This window comes from Girardinichthys multiradiatus, chromosome 8 (genome assembly GCF_021462225.1).
Source record: "Girardinichthys multiradiatus isolate DD_20200921_A chromosome 8, DD_fGirMul_XY1, whole genome shotgun sequence".
Lineage (NCBI taxonomy): Eukaryota > Metazoa > Chordata > Actinopteri > Cyprinodontiformes > Goodeidae > Girardinichthys > Girardinichthys multiradiatus.
The window spans coordinates 19,266,952-19,284,071 of record NC_061801.1 but is presented as its reverse complement, the minus strand read 5'-3'; the positions used below and the strand labels follow the sequence as shown (position 1 = coordinate 19,284,071).

The 17,120-nt window shown below is 36.0% G+C and overlaps 1 protein-coding gene across 2 annotated transcripts in view; it reads left to right on the top strand.

Moving 5' to 3' along the window:
- The window catches only part of prlra (prolactin receptor a), a 29,754-nt gene that overhangs the window by 8,710 nt on the left and 3,924 nt on the right, over positions 1-17,120 (top strand). For both annotated transcript variants that reach the window (XM_047372786.1, XM_047372787.1), the window contains exons 3-7: positions 948-1,080; positions 11,806-11,975; positions 13,750-13,916; positions 14,133-14,274; positions 15,074-15,170. In XM_047372786.1, coding sequence (XP_047228742.1) covers positions 948-1,080; positions 11,806-11,975; positions 13,750-13,916; positions 14,133-14,274; positions 15,074-15,170 — 709 coding nt within the window. The remainder of the gene's footprint in view (positions 1-947; positions 1,081-11,805; positions 11,976-13,749; positions 13,917-14,132; positions 14,275-15,073; positions 15,171-17,120) is intronic.

Genomic DNA, 17,120 nt, shown 5'->3' with positions numbered 1-17,120 from the left:
CAATTACATACTTTCCAACACATTCCTCAAAATAATGAGTGAGCCTGTTTTAACAATGGATGGTTGACTGAATTAAATCGCTAATCACCAAGCAATCCCAATTCTCAGTATGTATATGGAAACAATGGAAAGGAACAACTAGCTTTTAACAGTCTACTTTCTATGCAAAAGACAGGGTTTCCTAAGCAGTCTAGAAAAATCAGATAAAATATGCAAATTCAGTTAACTACTTTCCAGCTCTGGATATGTATTGAAAAAGAATGAAGGGTTTTAAAAAACGATGTTATGCTATACTCTCATTATCCATCCAGACAGAGAACATGAATTTCTTAATGGAAGGAAGAAAAATTCAAATGTGATGTGATCTGTGCAGAAATCTTTTTTTTTTTTTTTGTAGATTGTATGAGTCTGTAGTCTGAATGACCTTGAGCCCAATTACAGTTATTTGTTGCCTGGTGAAATTTTCCAAACAGATAATTAACGGACCAGTTGACACTGTTTTGATCATGAGGTCTAATAGATAAATCAATATCTGTTTCAAATGATTTTGCCCAAGAAAACTTCTCATGAAGAAAAAAAACATCATGAGTACTTTGGCAACTTTTCTCAGTGTTTAAAGGGAAAGAACAGTAACATGGCGAGTGATGGAAAAATCTGGGAAATTCTTTCATTTATCGGTATTGATGTTATATTTCCTATTTTTTGGTTTTCAAATCCAAAAAGAAGGGACACATCAGGTGTTGGTCTTCAGCTACACTTTAAACAAACCTTTATCAGTTTCTGCTGATGAGTTAAGATATCTAAGATGTACCTGAGGGTTGGTTGGCTGTTGAAACAAGAAACAGGAACCAGAGCTGAATAATTAACAAGTTATAAACAACTGGTTATAAAGTAAATGATTGACCATTCTTTTTCTGCAATTGAATTTATTTATTTTTTGTTTTTAGGTTACAGCCCACCAGGGAAACCTACACTTACTAGTTGCCGCTCGCCAGAAAAAGAGACCTTTACCTGCTGGTGGGAGCCAGGTTCTGATGGCGGGCTTCCAACCACCCATGCCTTGTACTATCGCAAAGAAAAGTAAGTGGCTTCTTTGGGGTGTAACTACTGTAGATCTTGTGGTATCAAAACACCTCAACATATGTGATCAGTCTGTGACTTTAATGAATTGTTAATATTTATATGGGTTGTGGCTATGGTGGCATGTGCTACAAACTTGACAGTCTGTTGTGTCTATGTTTGAGGTTCTTATTTTGAGGTAAAATGATGAAGTAATTCATGTTGGCCAGTTGTGTTGATGGAGTTGACCGATTAGAACTTCTTACCCTATTACATAAACAACTGAAAAACCCTCCAACTCTTTTAAAGTTGTTTGTGTGACAGCGTTTTGGATAGATAAAGAGACTGTGACAGACAAAATACAGATCATTTGTAAGCACTGTGAAAATATTGAGACTGGCTAACTGTTAGGTGCTAACGATGGCAAAGTTTGCATCTGATCCAGAGCTTTCTGTTGGTGCTAATCTAAAGGGCTATTGCATGTTTTAGATCCTCTTTTCATCAATTTTAGATCAAAATCCAAGATACTTTGAAAAAGATTATTTTACGCTGAATAGAGATTCCTTAAGATTTCTGAAAACTTTATTCACTAAAAGGAGCATTTTCAAACCCCCAAAACTGTTAGTATGATTAACATTGTTACTTTTGCTTCTTAAACTATTTTTTAATTGTTTGTTGCAAGGAAGCATTAATAAATAAAAAAATGATTTAAAAATTTAACTGAATTGAACTGTTGTAAAACTGGTGTACAGATGTATAACTTAGTAGACAGTGATGAATTTCTAAATACTTGTATCACTATTGCAATAAATACCACAAAAAAGCCTAATAGTTTGTAACTCTACATAGCCTACTCCTATTAGATCCAGCATGAAATTTACAATATCAGCCAAACCTAGACTGGAATAGTTTACACTGATTACAGGGAAACGACAGGGCAGCCACAACCATTTCTATTTGTGAATTCATTAAACATTTTAATTATTTCCAAACAAGGTTTTAATATTTTGTTGTGTATTGTGTCACCTTGTGAGCATGGGTCATTACATCCATTTGGCTTCATTTTATAAAGTAGCAGGTTCACTACCTACTCTACCTTCTGGTGAGAATACACCAAATAGACTGGTGTTTTCTCATTAAGTATTTTGTTTAGCATTTTTATCAGTATTTTTGTCAGGCTCAGCTTAAAAAGACAACACAAATTTAGTGGAGCAAAATCGAAAGTAAAATCTGGCAAAACTCTGTACTGATATGCTGTCATGATTTGCCCTTGTTAGGTATTTGAGTTTTGAGTTTCCTTCTCGTCTGTTTCTCTCCACTTCCTGTTTATGTTCTTTAGATGCTGTTATTCTGTTTCATTCATTGTAAATTAGGTTCCTTGTTTATTCTTGTGTCTTGCTACATTAGATAGTTCTGTTACTTCCCTGGACTTCTCCATGTCCCTCCTCATCTGTGTTTATTAGCCTCCCTCCTTCAATTGCTCTGCATTCTCCCTGCCACAGCCGATCCACGTTTCATTTGATTAGCGGTTCTGTTTCATTGGTCATTTCTTCACCCTGCCTCCGTATATAAGCTGTTAGATTTTTATGGATCCTCGTGGGATTCTACTGTTTGCCCGCCCGCTCCATGTCAGTTTCTCTACCCATGTTTCATGTCCTACGCTCATTTGTCTGTAAGTTATCAGTTTTGTAATTAAGCATTTCTACTTATCATGCTGCTTCCAAGCTCCCCTTTGCATTTGGGCCCAACTAACAACAACAACATGACATATGGACTGCTTGTAAATTAGCTTTAATATGGCCCTGACTGTAGCTTTCTGAATTTGAAAGAGTTGGACAAGCCCATGTGCGTGAATGAGGCTCTGCTTTACACTTTTGCACTTGTCCTAACCAGTTTGCTCTGATCAGATACAAAAGCAGAACATTCTCTACATTAAACACACCCTTTATCTCAAATGCCTTTCTTACCATTCCACGTGTCTGCTATGAAGTAGGACTATGTTGCAACTTTATTGTATCACTTAACAGATATGGAAACAAACTGAAACACAAGGATTATTTGTGGTCATCCATTTCACTTCTGGTCATCATATTTCAGTATAAAATGCTTTAAACAAATCACACTGTGAATAGTGTACCACAGATGGCATTTTTTTTATCTGCTGTCATTGAGCTGAAGCATGTAGTAAATATTTAAAAGAAAAAAAGGCATGACCGAGGTATTCTACCCAGTGTCATACAAGAGTTTGGACATGTCTGATCACAACTTTTCTTTATATGAGTAGTTTAGTGGGGAAGAGACAGCCAAAAATAAAAATGAAACCAAATGTAGCACTTTTTTCCTGTTTTTAAAACATTTTGCGAAGAGGCAATAGTCAGAATTAGAACACTCAAAAAAGTGAACCAGGGCAGTTGTCCACTTTGTTAACATTTCATTTTAAATTAACATAACGTCACAAGGCAAAATTAACTCAGATCTTTTGCTTTCAACTGACAAAATACAGTTATGTGGAACCTGTTTAAAATTTTTTTGAGTGATAATAGCAATAGCAGATTTAGAAATACAGGCTGTATGCTTTTTGCAACCTCCTCCTAAAAATATTTGCGGTAATGCTTTGAATATAAGTCTTTGTACATGGTCTTTCTTTAGAAAAACTAAAAAAAAACCTTGTCCAAATGGGTTAAATATAGGGTTAGAAAAACAGAAAAAAAATCTAATCTGAGATTTTGAAAGAAAGCAGTCAGTTATTTTTGAGACCAGAAGAAAAAAAATGTTTTACTATAGTTGTGGCTTGACCACATGAATTTTTGAATAGACTGACACATACAGCAGTGCATAATAATAACAGTATGGATACATGTTTGGAGCAGTGTACAGAGGAAGGCTAAGGAATGCACATTGTCATTGTCATTCCTTTCTGGCATGTGGATATTAAGACTAAATAGTACATATATGTGCATGTTTCTGAGTGAGTACCGCTATTCATACAACTCTACAGTAAACTACAACTCCAATTTTTTTCAGAGGGACAAAATAATAGACAGAGAGAAGCGTTTGACTTATTTTGAACAGTACTTTAAAGGGTATCTGTTTCCAGCTTTACTAACTATAACAACAGATATTGATCAATCAGTGTTTGTGTTTGCCCAGGATAATACTCTGCCTTGCAGTAGTATTCATATCCCTGGAACCTTTTTTGCATCATGTCACATTACCACAACAAAACTGAATTTATCTTAAAAGGGTTTATGTGATCCACACAGAGAATTGCATAATTGTGAAGTGGAAGGACAAAGGCATGGTGTTAACTTTTTAAAGATAAAAAATTAGGAATATTTTCTGGTCTATCAGCTATGCACATCTACTAAATGTGTTGTCCATTTTCAAGCACAGTCAGATGTGGATGGGGGGCATCTGTGAAAGTACAGTTTAAATTTCGAAGATTTACATTGTTTTCTTTTGCTGTTACAAGTGAAATGATTCAGTGTTGGAGTTACGCATTTCACCTGCCACCCTCTGTATGAACCATTGAGTGTTAACCACATAGTGTAAATCACTGAGGGCAGCAGACTGGCATAAGAGGATAAAGACTGTAAGGGGTCATGTGGCACTTCCTGTTCCTGTAAAGGTGAAGTGTAAAACGTGAGCGAGGTTGATTAGGAGCCAACACAGATGTGGAAAAGGAGAGGATGCAGTGGATTAGTTTTTGTTTATGGGCTAATCTGCTCAGCTGAGATACATGTTAACAAGGAGACAGATAGAAACTGAAAACACAGGAAGTGAATGTTTGATAGCGGAAGGAAACTATGTTTGTAAGAATCTAAATTCAGAGAAAAGGTGCTGATGAATGGAATATTATTATATTTATTGTACCTGTAAAACATGAAACCCCAACCAGAAACTGATTAGCTATGTATTAATACCTTAAAGGGGTAGACTTTGTAAAGTGATCTGCAGTAGATAACTCTCCTTATTTAGTATTACTCCAGATTAGGTTGGTCCTTGAGGCGGAAGCTAATGGCTAAACCGAGAGGGACCAAGATCAAAGCAGACCTGTGGCATTAAAACATGTCCAGTCTTTCAACCATCATATCAGTTTATGCAGATGCTGTTTTATGAACCTTTAAACAATGTTAAACATGTTATGAAGGTTTAGTTGAATGGTATTTTATAGCTTTTTCCACCACTTTATTTTTCTTTCATGCAGTTACTCTAACTGGAAAGGCTTTACATGTTTCGTTCTCAGTACGTGTTTCACACAGGAAGATCATTGGTGATATATCTTCTCTTACCATAATTTCTCTTCTGTGCAAATAAGTACCCAATGCAAGAATAATATGTTTAAAAGTCCAGAGAATGATGTTTGCATAAACCGCTAAAATGTTTTTGAATGTTGATTAAGACGGTGGAAATCTTGGCCCCTCTCAGAGTAGTTGTTAGTTTCAGCTTCAGCTGGACAACCTATCAGAATTTGTGCTAAATGGACACGAGTGAATTATCTACTACAGGTAAGATATTAAGTGCTTATAACCATTTAATATAGCCTTGCTTCAATAGTTCTGAGCTATCTGTTAAAGGTGACTATATAGCTTCCAGATCCTGCTGCCCTCAGCCAAGCCACAATCCAACACCATAAATGTTTTACAAAAGACACAAAACTGCATCTTTAAACTCTGGATTTTAATTTTTTTTCCCTTTTATCTCAGTCTCTGTTTTTCCTTTGAAGGACTAAGGCTGAGGCAGTGTTTATCCCCCCCAAAAATCTTAAATGTTTCTTATTATTTGACTGTTGACAAGAACTGCAGACATTAGTTCTTCCTAGTGGGGTCTTTTGTCTGTTAGGTGAAGTCAAAATCTGCATGATTAATGCAGAATGTCAGTATTCAGAAAGGAGAAATGAAGTTCGAATAACAGGTCTGAGTGACTCAGACCTCTTTGTGACTTTGACAGCTGTGACTGAATTAAGATTAGGGGAAAGTGGGGTTACTTTTTTGCTCATCTCTTAGGTTGACAGCTCTGTTAGGAATGGCTGTTCTTCTTGTGCTTCTCGTTACATCCATCCAGTAATTACAGAGGAATGTTGAAAAGTGCGAAAAGAGCACTTATTGGCATCAATTTTTAGTAGGTCAGAACACAGCAATCAATGCTCTTGTTATTATAGTGTCTTAGCTAATTATACAACAACAGAAATGGTTATGTTATAAATTCTTGTACATTTACTGAAAACACTTGACTATATGAACCTCTAGCCCTTAAGCAGGCTATATAACTTTATTTATCAGCAACCTACAGTGAAATTCACATAATTACGTAAATTGTATAAAAAAGCAAATTTTTATTATTCCTGTCTAACATTAAATCAGACTAAACTTGACATTTCCTTGGTTCATTTAGGATTCCAAAAATTAGTTCTACTTGCTAAATGCCTGAATAAGAAATAATCTTCAGGAGATTTTTCTATAATTTCTTCAAACTGAGAAGTTTCCATACATTTCTTTAGTATTTGGTAGAATTGTTTTTTTAAACTGCATGAGTGATGTTAAAGGTATCTTTCCACAAGCTCCTCACAATATTTTGCTGGAATTTTGGCCCATTCCTCCAGACTGAGGCGGTGTAACCGAGTTAGCTTTGTAAGCCAGCTCTGCCCATGAATTTTCCATGGGCCTGAGATCAGGGCTTTGTGATGGTCACTCCAAAACACTGACTTTGTTTTTCTTAAGCCACACATTTTGCTGCATGCCTAGGATTAATGTGCTTTTGGGAGACCCATTTGTGCCAAAGCTTTAATGTCCTGTCTTTAGATGTTGCTTCAGTATTTCCATATTATGTTATGTGCTCAAGATGTCATCTTTTATGTGAGGTTTAACAGTCTCTTCTGCAGCAAGAGACCCCACAACATGATGCCCCCATACTTCACATTTCAATACACTTTATTTTAGTTTCATTTAGTTCAAGTGTAAGCTCTTTGTCTCTGAGTGCCTTTCAGTGCCTTAATTTTTGCATGATGTTACACAAGAAAGCCATTTGTTTGATATGTAGCTATTGACCACATCCACAGGTGTGCCTCCATATAAGTCAATGTTTTGAATAAACCTCAGAAAGTCTAAAAAGACGGCACATCATCATCTGGGTTTTCACAAATTGTTAAAAAACGTAGTATTCTTTGTGTATATAAACTTCCAAATTTGAAGAAATTAATATTAAAATTCATTTAATAATAATATTAAAATATTTCATAAATTCCCTGTCTCATTACCCTGGCATTTAGCAAACTGAAATAAATTTGGTAATTCTAACTGACCTAAAACAGGTAATATTCAGTGAGGGAAAAGTTTTGTCTTTATAAACATTCAGTCAGTCATTTTCTACCCCTTCTTCCATAGTGGGTCGTGGGGAAGCTGGTGTCTATCTGCAGCAGTCCATATAATCATTTATAAACAGTCTATGTAAATATCTGCTTTCAGCTGTATATTTTAATAACTATGACATGTTTACCCATAAATGTTAATTAATGAACCCCTAGACTTAGGTAGAATTAACATCTAACCCTTTATTTGAAACATCCAAAAGAAGCAGCTCTTATTTATTCTAATTAATGTTTTTTTAACATCAGTCAGAAGATTATGCCATCTGCCTGTAGTTTTTATGCAGATTGTTTGCATGCTAAATTGGTAAAAAAGACTTTGGGCTATCAGACATATGCTAAGATAGAAACGACACATGGAAGTTCACAGTGCTCTGCAATAGACCGTCTTCTATTCAATAACAAAATGCTCACTTTTGTTCAGGTTAAGCAGAAACATAAATGATCAAAAGCTGCATGCATGCGGCAAAAACTGGCACTGCCATATTGTAAGAGGAATGTAATAATTTATAAGCTTGTACAAAGTAATTAGGTGCCACAGATTAATACATACTTCATAGCTTCAACATTTTCTTTAGCCAAACAAAGACAAGGCAAAGATATTTGTGTTTTTGGCCATAGAGAAATGTTTCCTATTTATTTCAAAATTGAAATATATATATCCTAAGGTGATGTCTCAGACTCATCTTTAAAATGTTTTTTAATGCATTAAACAGCCTTTTTTAAATGCATTTGATTTGCCTTGTCTACACTATGACATTCAACTGTTTAGCACAACAATTTGTGTTCATTGTATCCAAGAAATGTGGTAACCTTCTTTCAGCCAGCCACCTGGCAAGGCAGAGCAACGTATTTTATGAATTGAATTCAGAATCCCTCCCTCGAGGTCAAGTTATGCTAATGTTCCACACAGACCATGAACACGAATTGCCAGAAGAATTGCAAAATTTTAGGATTCGTGAGGATTTTGCACATTAGGATCAGATTTGTGACGCTCTAAGATCCAGTTATGACACAGGTACAATACATAAAGATAAATCATGAGATTCATCTTGATTTGTACAAATATTATTTGAATTCAGTACAATTTACAAGAATTTATTAAGAATTTTGCACAAATGTTAGGAATCAGTTAGGAATCAGTAAACAAAAGGCTGAAGGCATCTAAAAATCAAGTACAGTAAATTTGAATTTGTTACTATTCTTGACAATTCGTGGAATTTTCCATCAATATATAATAAAATGGTCCTCACCACTACCTGAACGTCAGATCCAAAATGGATGTGTAATGTAGAGCCGCTGTAGTACTCACCCTGGAACTGGAGTATCAACACCAGCTGTTGATGGCTAGAATACTTGTTTGGAGAGGAAGGAGAAGAGCCACCAGGTATTGGGTTAGACCATGGCGGACACTTGCTAGAAGGCTAGAATAAGGTCTCTACAACAGACTGATGCAGGAGCTAAGGGTGGTGAATGAGAATGCTTTTGTTTCGTGGTTAAGACACTGCTTAACGAATGCCCGAATAAGTTACGAATACATAGGAGTGCCTACAAATCAATTAGGAATTGGTTACAATACCTAAGCATGAACTAGAAATTTGTTAAGAATGAACTGAGATTTTTTGGATTTGGGAGTTCTGCACAAACATTTTGAACCACTCAAAACTTTTGGGATGAATTCCAAATGGCTCAACAATTGCAAGAACTAGCTAACAATAAACTATGAATCAGCTATGAATTCAAGAACTTATTACGACTCCACTGAAAATCCTAAAGTTAAGCAATTCTTGTTGATTTGGTCTGTTGAGTAGAGTCTTAAGTTGAAAACAAAACCCTCGATCATTATTTTTGTCTGTTATAAATTTTGTTTACAACTCAATTTTGCTTACAATAAACTATTTTATTTGTGCCAAAGCAATAAAAGCCATGAATGCTTGGTCCATAGTCCATAATAAGTCCAGGTAATGAAGTTCATTCTGAAGTGCACTCTCTGGTGTATATTTTCAAATGAAATGGTATTCTGTTTCATTTACATTTTTTTTACATTATTTTATTTAAATTTAAAACTCAGTTGGAAAAGTATAGTTAAATATGAAACACACACAAGGAAGAGCTTGGGAATTTCATCCCACAACTTGAAACGATGCTTCATTAAGATTAGCAGCGAAGTGCTTCTTTGCTAGTTGAGATCATTACATCCAGAAAGTTACAACAGAACAGGTCCTCTGCTCAGTCAGTAGCAGCTGCTGCCACAGTAACAACGAGATGTTCCCATCTGTTCCGACCCAACTCTCAAGGCTCAACTCATTTAACCATCACAGGGCTAGGATGTTTCAACCTGCGATGGTTGCTAAGTGTCCTTTAAATCAGCAAAACTATTTTCTTTTTATAAACATAACACACTAAACACAAGGCACCATCATTACACAAGATGCAGCAAAAAGGTTTGTTGAATGCGCCGGAAATATCGAGATAATTACATAAGTATAATTCTTTGAGCCCATTAGTTGTTGAAGTATCTTCTATTGTTGTAGTTAATGGCTCTTCCTCTGTTTTGTATTTTTGACCACCATTCAGGAGAAAATATTACCTTAATTCATCCTTGAATCATCCTCGTTTCTAATGCTCTCAAAATACACAAACAATTTTTTTTTTTACAAATTGTAGTGCAAAGAATAGACAACGGAAGCCATGAAAGGCAAGTAAAAAAAAAACAAAAAATCTAGCCTAAATATTTCCAAGTTTTTTTGTTTTTTTGTTTTACACTGAAAGAAAAGTGAAAATATTTTTTTACAGACTCATTTTCTAAGTCTGACATGATAGCTGCAAGTAAAAAAAAAACAAGACCTGAAAGGCAAGTGAGGAAAAACAAATATTTTTCTGTTTGTTCTTGTAATACTTTGATCTGCCACTAGAGGCACTGGAATAAAACCACCAGCCTTCACTAACAGCTGTATTGTTCAATCAGATAGTCAAAGAGCAGGTTTCCAAGAACCAATGTCCTATTTTCTAAATGAGATTGTTGTAAAGTAAAATAAAATACAGTAAAAACGCATAAATGCTGTATTTGTTGGCCATGCTATGTTGTTCTCATACCAAGCTTGTATATTCATGTGTGATATAGAATTAACTACAGCACTGATCAAAGATATCTGTAGGACAAATGACTATTGCCCACCATGACTGCTGTTTCTTGGAACCAAGACTGTATCTTGCAAATGGCTTTAAAACTTGCTGTCAAAACATGCTTATCAAGACTTGTCACAATAGAAAGGGGTATAAAAAATCACCAAGCAAAAATTTAAATATGAAGCATTTGATGATGATTTATATTTGTGTTTATATGTTTATTTATTTATATTTTTGTGACAACAGCTGAATAAAAACTCTAATTTAATATAAGTCAAGTGTAAAGCAAGTGAGAAAAAAAATATTTCTGTCCTGTATGTGTAAGTGTATAGTTTTGGTGGCGGAGCCAGCCAGCAAGGTGTAGGTGAGCGCAGAAAGTTGCATTTAATTTAAAAAATCTATAGGTCTAGTTTCAAAGATGTTTGGTTGTTTTCAGACGAGAGATTTGCCATTTAGACACCATATATGGAATCAGTCCTTTAAGAATTAGCGTGCTTTTAAATTCACCACGGTGGTTTCAGAGACGCAAAGGCCCGCATCAGTAGCAGGCTTCAGCAGGACAGCACACTGTCATTTTACCACTACTTGTTTGATGTTTATAATTGGTATATGAGAGATATAAGGCTTTGTGATTAATAATTACAGGTGGCGGAATATTAAAAATTATTATTCGTTTATATTGTTATGGAAAGAGTTAACTATATTGTATGATAATCGAATGTTCCTGAATGCTGTTGTGCTACAACACTTATTTTGAAGGACACTGTCCGTCTCTTCTATCAGGAAGTAGCATATTTATTAGCTTGATAGCTTGAGCCTGCAACTCTCAAGATGATTTAAGTGTGCTATGATTACTGAAAACAATATTTAAATCAAGGATCTATTAATAATCAGTCAGAGCAGTTTCTATGTTCCTCATAAGGAAGAAATCCATGTTGTATTTAAGATTGTTCATATAAACTAAGCCACAGCAGTGGACAAATAATTGCGTTATTGTTTCATGTAGGACATGAAGGCAGAACAAAAAGACCAAAAAAACAATTTTTTTTGATCTATTTCTTATTTTTTACTTGCAGCTAACTTCTAATGTCTTAAGAAAAATATAATTTAGTCAGACTTAGAAAATGAGTCCTTAAAAAAATCTTTTTTTCTATTGCCTTTTAGGGCTTCCTTACTGGACACTGTTCCTCCCATGTAACAACACAGTATCTACCATCACATAATTACATGCTGTTCTCCTTCTCCTCTGTCAGCTCTGAGACGGTGTACGAGTGTCCCGACTACAAAACGGCCGGAGAGAACTCCTGCTTCTTTAGCAAGAACGACACATCCATCTGGGTGAACTACAACATCACTGTTGTGGCCACCAATGTGCTTGGAAGGACATTTTCCGATCCCGTTGACATTGATGTCGTCTACATCGGTGAGGGCTTTTTTGTTAGCAAGGTTCAGTGTGACAACCCTGACACGACTCCTTGTGAGGACATGAGTGGAAACTATTTTTTGACTGAATAGCACTGATGTTGTTTAGCCTATTGGAAAAATCTTAGCAAAGCAGCTGCTCACAGAAGGTTGCCTTTTCATCAAAATGAAATAACCATGTTACAGCTCACACAAGATGACATTTTTCAAAATTAAAGTAAATAAAAGGAATGCGTTGAAGAGTATTAAACATTGTATAAGTTATTGGATACAAATTTAATCTAGAAAATTAATCAGCTTTCATTGTTTTGTCCTAAATAGGCTTATTCAGGCTATTCAGAGTTTTGTTACAGGACAGAAATGTACAAGAAACTCATCATGGCTATAAATGCTATAATTTACATACATGAACGTTAATAACTGGAAAAATATCCCTTAGAAAAAAGCTGAGAAAAATTACAGTTTTTCTAGCCATCATCAACCATCCTCCATGAGCTTTAGCATCTTAACCACTAATGAAAAGCCCCTGATGTGGGCCTTAAGCGAAGTTAGAGTTCATTCAGCTGGCCAACCATGTTTTAGATATGCAAAGTGTGAATGGGTGACACTTGAAATATTATATCCTGCCAAATATTTGTTGGTTATTCACTGGCTGGATATCTGAGCAGTATCCACAGCAGTGATAGTGGTTGGTTTCCTGGCAGGGACACTGCTTTTCATCATAGGCCATACACCATTCCAGAAGCTTAATGTTAGATTGTTTTTTCCAGTCAAACACCAGACATGTATTTGAGGTCATTTCCCTGTTGGAGCACCCAACTTTTTTAATGTTTCAGTCATCTAACCCAAACTGTGACCTCCGATAAATTGAAATATGTCAGGATGTTAAGGAACAATCCAAGATTCAATAAGGTCAAGCCGATCATCACCTGGAAGATACTGCCTCACCAGTGTCACTGTCCACAGTAAAGAGAGTTTAACATCAATTTGGACTGAGAAGGTGATGCCCAAGAAATAAGCCAGGTTTACAAAATTCCGATCTGAAATTTGCAGCTTCCTACACAGATAACTCAAAGTCTGCTAGAAATTTTTTTTATGATCAAATGAGACAAAGACTGAGCTATCTGGCCACAGTGTCAAGAGCATTGTTTGGTAGAGTCAAGGCTAGGCTTTAAACCTAACAACACCAGCTGTCAAGCTTGTTGTCAGTAGTATATTAATGGGAGTGTACGTATAATTTTTAATTGGTGTGATTAGAGAAAATCCATAATAAATTAAAACTTGTGGAATACCTTGTTGTTTTTAAAATACAGCTTTTGTGTAAGCATACCATTCCAGAAAAAGACCGGCGCAAAAAAGCCCAAAATTTATTTAACTTCCATGATGATGACTTTAGGTCAACTTCTGACCACCACTGTATGCTCTATGGAGCTTGATTGCTCTCAGAAAGTATAGGACACACATCCTGCTGTCACAAACACTTTAACAACATCTACGGTTTTCTGCTATTGCTGTTTTTTTATTCTCTCTGACATTTTTTAACCTACACACAGACCAGGTGCATATATTTTTAAAGATTTAAAGGATACGAAATAGCCTCCAGGTTACCTATTTGTAAGTGCTCCTCCTAACCTTTGCATCAAATAGTTTTACTGATTTTATTTCAGACCTAATTAGTATTAGCTCCTCTGAAGTGAGGAACACATCTCTTTGATTTACTTTTGTTCTTAATTGTGTCTCATCAGGTCAGTGAATCTCATGTTCTCTCTCCCCAGTCATGCCCAATCCTCCAGAGGAAGTGAGAGTGAGCGTCACGCAGAACACAGACTGGCCTTTCCTTCGAGTGTCATGGGAACCCCCCAAAAAGGCTGACACCCGCTCGGGTTGGATCACTCTCATCTACGAGGTCCGAATCCAGTTGGAGAATGAGGATGAATGGGAGGTGAGTAAACCACTGCCAGTGCAATGGAGAGGCCTGGTGGTTTCAGTATTTGTCTTTCAAATGTGAAACTTTGCATTTAGTTCAACCCCCATGTTAGAGGATTAGCTGATATGTCACAATGATGGAGTTTGATGTATAAACACAAATACCACACTTAAAATACATATACTGAAGGCGGCTTTAGTTGATTCTTATTTACATGTGTTTCATTTTCAGGTGCACCCTGCCGGCCAGCAGAAGGTTTTTAACATTTTCAGCCCGAGGTCAGGTGGTACATATCAAGTTCAAGTTCGTTGTAAGCCTGATCATGGCTTCTGGAGTGAATGGAGCCCCTCAACATATGTCAAAGTTCCTGAGTGTAAGACCTTCACCCACAGATATTAATCTGCACATAACATGCACAGCGTACATTTTTAAGCAAAAACACAGAATATTTTTGTTGTTTAGAAGTACAGTAAAAAAGTATTTACATCACCATTATATTCCCACCTCACAATTACGTACAACTTTTATTTGGTCTGTCCCATAAAATTTAAGTAAAACACGCTGAAATTTGAGGTTGTAACATGAAAAAAAATGTGAAAAGGAGTATAATATATAAATGCAAGGCATTGTATTCATTGAGATGCCAGAACCTTGACTGAATCAGTCAAGGCATTCCATAAGATTTCACAGCATCAACCCTCATCATTAATGTAGTCTGATTATTTTTTAATGCAGAATACAACATTTACACCTAGAGGAGTGGATGTTTTACTTTTTCTGGTCGGAGTGAATTAACTTTACCTGGTTTTTGTGTGGATTCAGTGAAAAGACAAAGTGTCAATCAGTAATTTAGAGAGCTGTGGGAGGGTTTGTTTTTAATTAAAACCACAGCCATGCTTACCATACTCCCCTTTGTAACCTGCATGCTTAGTTAACCCTATCTTCACACACACAAGTAAGCAATTAACTGTAAAGAAAACTGAATTAGCATGTGTTTAAATTGTGCCCTAATTCTTTATTGAGTTTATCGTCTTTTTCTTTTTCACTAAACCACACCTTGGAAAAATTTGACTCATTACATAAAAGTGCCTTGAGTGGCCCTGAGTAGAAAAATGCCACATTAATGCAGTCATTTACCTGTTCTAAAACCGTTATTCTTCTGTTTCTTTCAGATTTTCCACGAGAAAAGTCAATGTGGATTCTCATTGTGGTCTTTTCTGCCTTCATCTTCTTCATCTTCAGCTGGCTGATATACATGAACATTTACAGGTAAGAGTAAACATTTTAATGAATTATGTATATTTAGACATTATCTACATTTGCATCTTTTGATATAAATATGTAGGACATGTCACTGAGGCTAGTGCGTTTTTTACTCTTGCATAGAAACCACCCAGTCACTGCTATCTACTTCATGACCTTTACCTTTTGACAAAATTTAGACAATGTATAATAAAACTTTTAAAAATGCAGAATCTTAAAACATTTAAACTCTGTATTAATATGGAACTAGTTAAAAATATTAAAACAAAGAAAGTTTAAAAAGAAAACAATGAGCTAAAAAAAGAGTTATGTTAAAAAAAGATTATCATTATCAGTAAAGTTGGCTGGGTAGTTGTCAAGAAAAAGAAATAAAATTAGATATATTATTTTAGACAAATAAATGATTAATTGCTAACTTTATAAATTGTATACATTTTGGAATGTATTTGTGAGTTAACAGGTTAGACTATGTATTAAATTATTTCATATTCTGCATTTATTATACAGGCACAGCAGTGAGGTTAGAACTAACAGTTCTGTAAACTGTAATCTTTATGTCCGCATCTATTTAATATGTGTTTCTTTTTTTAGATTCTTTTCTAGCAAACAAAATTTGGATACTATTTAAATCAATTACTTCATTTTATTTAGTGCAGAATCCATATATTCAATGTCAGTTTCTGTAAATGTAGCATGAACACCAGAATACCTGCTGCAAAATGGTCTTGTAAAAGTAATGTAAGCCAACCCAACAGTTTTTTTTTAACCTACTAACGGCCCAGAATATATTTATACAAACCGGGCTGAAGCAACAAGGCATAAACTCAGTCTGTGTTTACAAACCATTGTTTATCAATAGATCGTGTTGTTTGTGATGCTGACAAAATGTGCATTTCTCCTGGTAAATTGAGTTGGTCTTTATTAAAGTGACCAAGTGAAGTTGCACTAATACAGGTCCTTTTCAAAATATTAGCATATTGTGATAAAGTTCATTATTTTCCATAATGTCATGATGAAAATTTAACATTCATATATTTTAGATTCATTGCACACTAACTGAAATATTTCAGGTCTTTTATTGTCTTAATACGGATGATTTTGGCATACAGCTCATGAAAACCCAAAATTCCTATCTCACAAAATTAGCATATTTCATCCGACCAATAAAAGAAAAGTGTTTTTAATACAAAAAACGTCAACCTTCAAATAATCATGTACAGTTATGCACTCAATACCTGGTCGGGAATCCTTTGGCAGAAATGACTGCTTCAATGCGGCGTGGCATGGAGGCAATCAGCCTGTGGCACTGCTGAGGTCTTATGGAGGCCCAGGATGCTTCGATAGCGGCCTTTAACTCATCCAGAGTGTTGGGTCTTGAGTCTCTCAACGTTCTCTTCACAATATCCCACAGATTCTCTATGGGGTTCAGGTCAGGAGAGTTGGCAGGCCAATTGAGCACAGTGATACCATGGTCAGTAAACCATTTACCAGTGGTTTTGGCACTGTGAGCAGGTGCCAGGTCGTGCTGAAAAATGAAATCTTCATCTCCATAAAGCTTTTCAGCAGATGGAAGCATGAAGTGCTCCAAAATCTCCTGATAGCTAGCTGCATTGACCCTGCCCTTGATAAAACACAGTGGACCAACACCAGCAGCTGACACGGCACCCCAGACCATCACTGACTGTGGGTACTTGACACTGGACTTCTGGCATTTTGGCATTTCCTTCTCCCCAGTCTTCCTCCAGACTCTGGCACCTTGATTTCCGAATGACATGCAGAATTTGCTTTCATCCGAAAAAAGTACTTTGGACCACTGAGCAACAGTCCAGTGCTGCTTCTCTGTAGCCCAGGTCAGGCGCTTCTGCCGCTGTTTCTGGTTCAAAAGTGGCTTGACCTGGGGAATGCGGCACCTGTAGCCCATTTCCTGCACACGCCTGTGCACGGTGGCTCTGGATG